This window comes from Callithrix jacchus, chromosome 1 (genome assembly GCF_049354715.1).
Source record: "Callithrix jacchus isolate 240 chromosome 1, calJac240_pri, whole genome shotgun sequence".
Lineage (NCBI taxonomy): Eukaryota > Metazoa > Chordata > Mammalia > Primates > Cebidae > Callithrix > Callithrix jacchus.
In genome coordinates this window covers 29,015,565-29,022,212 of record NC_133502.1, presented here as the reverse complement: position 1 = coordinate 29,022,212, position 6,648 = coordinate 29,015,565, and the positions used below count along the sequence as shown (strand labels likewise).

Below are 6,648 nucleotides of genomic sequence, written 5' to 3'. Positions count from 1 at the left end.
CAACCCCAGGTAATACAGAGAACACCACAAAGATATTCCTCAAGAAGAGCAACCCCAAGGCACATAATCGTTAGATTCACCAGGATTGAAATAAAGGAGAAAATACTAAGGACAGCCAGAGAGAAAGGCCAGGTTACCCATAAAGGGAAGCCTATTAGACTTACAGCAGATCTCTCAACGGAAACCCTACAAGCCAGAAGAGAGTGGGGGCCAATATTCAATATACTTAAAGAACAGAACTTTTAGCCTAGAATCTCTTATCCTGCCAAATTAAGCTTCACAATTGAAGGAAAAATAAAATCTTTTATGAACAAGCAAGTACTCAGAGATTTTATTACCACCAGGTCTGCTTTACAAAAACTTCTGAAAGAAGCATTATACATAGAAAGGAACCAGTATGAGCCTTTCTAAAAATATACCAAAAAGTAAAGAGCATCAACATAAAGAAGAATTTACATCAACGAATGGATAAAATAGCCAGTTAACATCAAATGGCAGTAACCCTAAATTTAAATTGACTAAATCCCCCAGTCAAAAGATACAGCCAAAACCTAACGGTATATCCAAAGATACACAAAGACTCAAAGGGTTGGAGAAAAATTTACCAACCAAATGGAGAGCAAAAATAAATAAATAAACAAAAAGCAGGAGTTGCAATTCTCACATTTGATAAAATAGATTTCAAAGCAACAAAGATACAGTGATAAAAGGATCAATTCAACAATAAGAGATCTTAATACCCAGATACATTAGACCCATAAAGAGATTTAGACTCAACGAGACAGAAAATTAATAAGGATATCCAGGACTTCAACTCAGATCCAGAACAAGTAAACTCAATAAATATTTATAGAGTTCTCCATTTTAAATACACAAAATATTGATCAGCCATTATTAATACCCATTTTTAGAATGAAGCAATATTCCTGTTCTCTCTCCCTCTTTTCCTTCCTTTCTTCCTCTCCTCTCCTTTTTTTACTTTTCAACATCCTAGTTCCTCACCTCTACTCAATACATTCCTCTGAACACCTGATTCCTTGTGATTCTCCTGTCCCACTGAAACCTCCAATCCATTAAAAAATAATAATAATAAAATAAAAATGAATAAATAAAAGTTTAAAAAAAAAAGTGATTCTCGTGCCTCAGCCTCCCGAGTAGCTGGGGCTATACAGTTCCATGCCACCATACCTGGCTACACATCTGGCTGATTTTTTGTTGTTGTTGCATTTTTGTTGTTGTTGTTGTTGCATTTTTAATAGAGACAGGGTTTCACCGTGAGGCTGGTCTCAAACTCTCAAGCTCAGGCAATCTGCCTACCTCAGCCTCCCAATGTGCTAGGTGTGAGCCACTGCACCCAGTCTAATGATAGGTTATTAAAACATTTTCCTGACATTTTTTTCTGCTTCCTGAATTCTCTGTTTTCATTCTTCTGCTTTGGTCTTTCCCATAGGAAAAGACCTGTAAGAAAGCCCCTAGGTGGAGGCTGTTCATATATGTGTGTGTGTGTGTGTGTGTGTGTGTGTGTGTGCATTTTTTTTTTTTTTCCTTTTTGAAACGGGTCTCGCTCTGTTGCCCCAGTTGGAATGCAGTGGCACAATGATAGCTCACTGCAGCCTCGATTTTCTGGGCTCAAGCCATCCTCCCACCTCAGCCTCCTGAGTAGCTGGGACTACTTTCGCACCACCACACCCAGCTAAGTTTTGCATTTTTACAGAAGCTAGGTCTCATCGTGTGGCCCGGGCTGGTCTCAAACTCCTGGGCTCAAGTGATCCTCCTGCCTGAGCCTCCAAAAGCACCGGGATTGCAGGCATGAGCCTGGGAACAGCAAGGCTTGTTCATTCATATTTGAAGAGTACGATGCTAAAATGCTCCCTGGAAGTTCTGTGAGAGGGGTGGGTTGGTATCCTGGGGATGTCACTCCCAACGCAAGCTGACGTCAGGTCTCTTGTCTTGGTTCACCTGGAATGTCTAGAGAAGAGTCCTGCAGCCACTTGCCTTGTAGAAGCTCATGAACTAAAGTTCTGGGAGGAAGCCACACCTCTCTGTCCCAACCCCCTGGATTACGGGTGAAAAGAAATTTTAACTTCTAATTATCTGATGTACGGCCCAAATCCTTGATGATTTAGGAACCCCAATTAGTCTCCTCTTCTTTCCTGTAAAGTCCTAGCTGTTCACAGTGTGTTTTCACACACCCACTTTTGCATGTCCAGCTCATGCTCAGGGGTTCCTTTCTTCATGTACCACTGATAAAAATCACAGGTGGCCAGATTTCATCACACCTTTTCAAAGTGTTGACGATGACTCATCAATTGATTGGGAAGAGGGAACCCAAGCCCAATGGCTTTGTTCTTGCAAATGTCTAGGGAGTCTCCCGGCCCAGGGGAAGCTCACTGAGTAGCAGTTGTGGATTTGCCTTGCTGGACTCCGATGCATGAGGTGGCACAATGTTTATTCTCCTTAATTAAATTTTGGCTGTGAGTTCCCATCTACCTAGCCAGAAATTCAGCCTCAGTCATATTTAGGGGCATCTCTCCTGCTCTCAGAATCAAACCAGAACATTCTGGAGAGAACCTCCAGTCTTTAAGCCCCTGTGGGGACCTAGGTGGGGTGGGGCCAGGTGTCCATGCTGCACTGTAGAATTGGATTTTGGGTCCCCCTCCATGTCCCATGGGAACTTTTGCTTCAACTCCCTGGCAGTGGGTTAGGGTCCTCTCCCCAAGCCCTCATAACACCCAGAGGACCCACCCCTCACTGAGAAGCCCCACTGTCGAGTGACTCCTCATCCTTCGGACACTCCATTTCTTTTGCTACTTAAACTAAAGCCAAAAAGATGCCCATCACCCTCCCCCCGGGCAAAGGAAGGCACAGGACATCAACCCTGCCAAGTACCAGCTAAGTCAGGAGACCTCCACCAGGCAGTGCTGAAGGTAATGAGAGGCAGATACCCAGATAGAACAGCAGAGTGGATCTATCCGCAGGGGGCCGGCAGCCTATGGAGCTGAGAGGCTCAGGGGCTGACAGCATTCCCAACTGAAGGCCCCAAGCAGATTCTGATCCACGTATTTATTCTCTTAAACAGGTGATCCTTATTAATAAACAGGTGTTCTGTATTTACTCATAACTCCAAAGTTACCAATTAGGCAGCTGTTAACTGCCTACCACTAATTGCAAATTAAAAGGTATTCTTCACAAGGGAGCTGGGGGCCGGGTAAACTTAATGTTTCTCAACAGTAAACTTAATTTTTCTCAATCCCTCACTACTCTCAGGAGAAGCACCCTCCTTCCTTCTGGAAGTGACTGAAAAATGAGGCCAGCCTCTCTGTCCAGTCCCCTGACAGTGGCTGCAGGTTTCCATAGCCAGCCTGAGAGCTTCCCAGTGACTTGATGAAGGGGGAGGAGCCCAGAGGTTTCCCTGATGAGCTGTGAAAGGACTTCCTGAGGGTGCTGAGAGATTGAGCAAAAGGCAGACAGGAAGGAAGATGCCAATTTTCAAACTGAAGATGAAGTTGTTATGACCAGGTTGGTTACCTCCAGAAAACGTGTCCCCATAAGACTGACCCTGAGCCCGTCCTCCCACTTCTTTCTAGGGACATGCTACACACTGGGGAAATGCTGAGAGCAGGGTGGGGGCAACATGGCTCCTGGGTACTGATGTGGCTCAGGGAGCCCCGTTTGGATGAGAAGGGCAGACATGATGGGGCTGGGATGGGGAGGGTGCAGCTTTCTGGAAGGTCTGGATATAAGAGGGGTCATGAGGTCAAGAAAGGGTTCTGCTGGGTCGGCAAGGGACAGACAGGCAGGTCATGGATGAGGAAGTCATTAGCAGAGAGGTGGGGGTGAAAACGGGAGTGACAGGTTCAGAGAACCTGTGGCTGGAGTAGGGCAGGTGGGCCCAGCTGGGGCTTTGAAGACACCCTCCCTGGGCAGTTAGGGTCTTACCTGAGTGTCCTGGCATGCTTTCTCTTATCCTTAAGTGCACTTATTTCATCTTGCAGAGTGAGGCTGATTTCGTGTTCTGGGGGAACTTGATGTCACCCTCATCAAGTAGGTTTCCTTCAGTTTAACAAAATTAAAAAGCCCCAGGTGGTCACAGGTGTTGAAGACAAAAGAAAGTCACCCTGTCGCAGAGACTCACTGTATCCTGAACACCTGGATGGGGAGAAGGCGTGTGCACAGGGGAGATGGAGTGTCATAGGTGTGGCAAAGCGGCACAGGGCACATCGAAGGGCAAGTCAGCCTCAGGTGAACAGGCCACACCCAGAACGCCTCACACACACCTGGCAACATCTCACACCTCAGAACTAGTGGAGGAGAAAATGGTGCTAGACAATTTGGGATCCTTTAGAAATGAAAACCAATGCTATTTTCTAAAAATAAACATGTTTGTATCATTTCTCCACTAATTTGCTTCAGACTAGATACAACTTATTTCAAAATGCTTTAATTTATATAATTTATATGTGCGATACGTAATTACACCTGGCATTGTTATCTTCATCTCAAGTATTTTTGTCAAATTGCTAGGCTCTTAAAGCTGATACTTACAGGAAAACGCTGGCTTAAAGTACTTGCTATGCTGAACAGAATAAATATGTTGAATTTTATCTGTCAAGTCAAAAAATTAATGTAATTGAAAAAGCACAATAAGGTACCTGCTATGGTTCAAATGCTTCTGTCCCCTCGATCTGTAGTGCAAGCGTTGGGAGGTGAGGTCTCAAGGGAGGTGTTTAGATCAGGAGGAATCTGCCCTCGTGAATCAGTGCTGCCACACAAAGGGGCCTGAGAAGTGGGTTCACTCGCCTGCTCTTCTACCATGTGAGCACCCAGCCTTCCTCCCTCTGGAGGACCCAGCATTCCAGGTGCCATCCTGGAAGCAGAGAGCAGGCCTAACCTGCCAGCACCTTCATCTTGTTGTTCCCCGCCTCTAGAACTGTGAGAAATAAGTTTGTGTTCTTTAAATGACCCAGTTTCAGGCATTCTACTACAGCAGCACAAAACAGACGGGCACAGCACCCCTTAGGGAAGTCCTTGTGAGGCTCAGATCTATACCTGTGCAGTTTTCCGCAACAGGGCACATCATCACCAAAATATATATAAAGAACTTATCAATTAACACTGTACTAATTTGGTGTCTTGGAGAATAGCATAATCACATAGAAATCATCTTAGCAAAAAAACCAGCTGAAATTTTGTGTAAAGATTAACTCAATACAAAAAATTAATATAAACAGATTTTAATAAGTTTCAATTAATTATACCCTGATCATAAATTATCTTTATTAAAGAATGCATGTTCTTTTGATTCAAAACCAAATATTTTAAGTGCTACATCTAATAGAAATTGGCATGAAAGTATTTTATTTAAAATAGTTATAATAAAAGGAAAATAGACATCCATATTTGTCTCATTTTAGAAAACACAGACTTTAAGAATCAAAAGTAAGCTTCCAAGCTGATTGCCAGGATTACAACTTCATATCACAGAAATGTTCAATAACAAATATTTGACCAACAGATTATAATTCTGAAGTTGTACATTTTTAAAAGCCTTCTAATTTTGCTTCTTTACGAAAAAACCATGAACTGATGAGCTCACAAAACAAAATCAATAATAATTTCAGGGAAAAAAAGGCACATCCAGGCAACACATTCAAGGCGACTGGAAAAACGCAGCGTCCCAGGTCCACTGCACATAATCAACTGGCCCCAAATAAACTACTCTGGAAAATTCTAAAACAGAACGGGAATATTCTATAAAAGCTGGGAAAACACGACTGCACTGATGCTTTGCTGGAGAGCTGTTCTGTTGCCAAGGTACAAGCTTCCCAGAAGGAGCAGCTGCCGGCCATCTAAGTGCTCACTCCCCATGGGCTTCCCTTCCAAGGTCCATCATCTCCGTGCAGTCAGAGGCTGGACCGTCTCTCTGGTCTGGGCACACACCTCGTGATTGCAGCTCTCCACAGCACCGGGGCGAGTAAGAGGCTGAGCGTGGTCACACTCAGTATAAGGAGGTACACCTGCAACAGCAAAGTGCAGAGCGGGTCGCAGAGTGCGTCAGGACTCACACCCGCACCGGGGAAAGCTGAGCAGTCACGCTGAGTGGTGGGAGCGACACCTGCACAGCAGGGGCGGGGATGACAGCGGGGGCTGAGCGCAGTCCCACTGAGTGGTGGGAAGGATGTCTGCACAGGGGAGGAGGCTGAGCACAGTCACGCTGGGTGGTGGGAGGGACACCTGCACACCATAAATCCACTACTATCTCTTGAAAGCACATGGAAGTACAGCCAGAAGGTGAGGACACTGGGATGTAGGAGCAACTGTGATGTGAGGATCAATGGTGCATGGTCAGTCCTGATGGGCCACAGGGCAACAGCCTTAGGTGCTTGCCCGAGGCCAACCCTGGGACAGCACAAGTCAGCCTGACCCACAGCTTCCCTGAGCTGGGAATGCAGCCTTGGGTCAGGCCTCAGAAGCTTCCTGTAAGCAAGTCTACTTTTCAGCAATTACTCCCACTGCACTTAACACCTGGACTTCCAGCCCCCTCAAACTTACAAATGCAAGGAGACAGCCTGAATCTGATGCCCAGGGCCATCTCGGTGATGACAGGACGTCTACCGGCTTCAGGGCACAGTGGCACGTCATGTTTCT

At 45.3% G+C, this 6,648-nt stretch overlaps 1 protein-coding gene across 6 annotated transcripts in view; it reads right to left on the bottom strand.

The window, feature by feature from the left end:
* Positions 1-5,218: 5,218 nt before the first annotated feature.
* The window catches only part of SLC9D1 (solute carrier family 9 member D1), a 59,573-nt gene continuing 58,143 nt past the window's right edge, over positions 5,219-6,648 (bottom strand). For all 6 annotated transcript variants that reach the window (XR_013521851.1, XM_054251967.2, XM_054251971.2 and 3 more), the window contains one exon: positions 5,219-6,017. Coding sequence is in view for 5 of the 6 variants with exons in the window: in XM_054251967.2 (XP_054107942.1) it covers positions 5,904-6,017 (114 nt within the window). In the remaining variant the exon portion in view is untranslated. The remainder of the gene's footprint in view (positions 6,018-6,648) is intronic.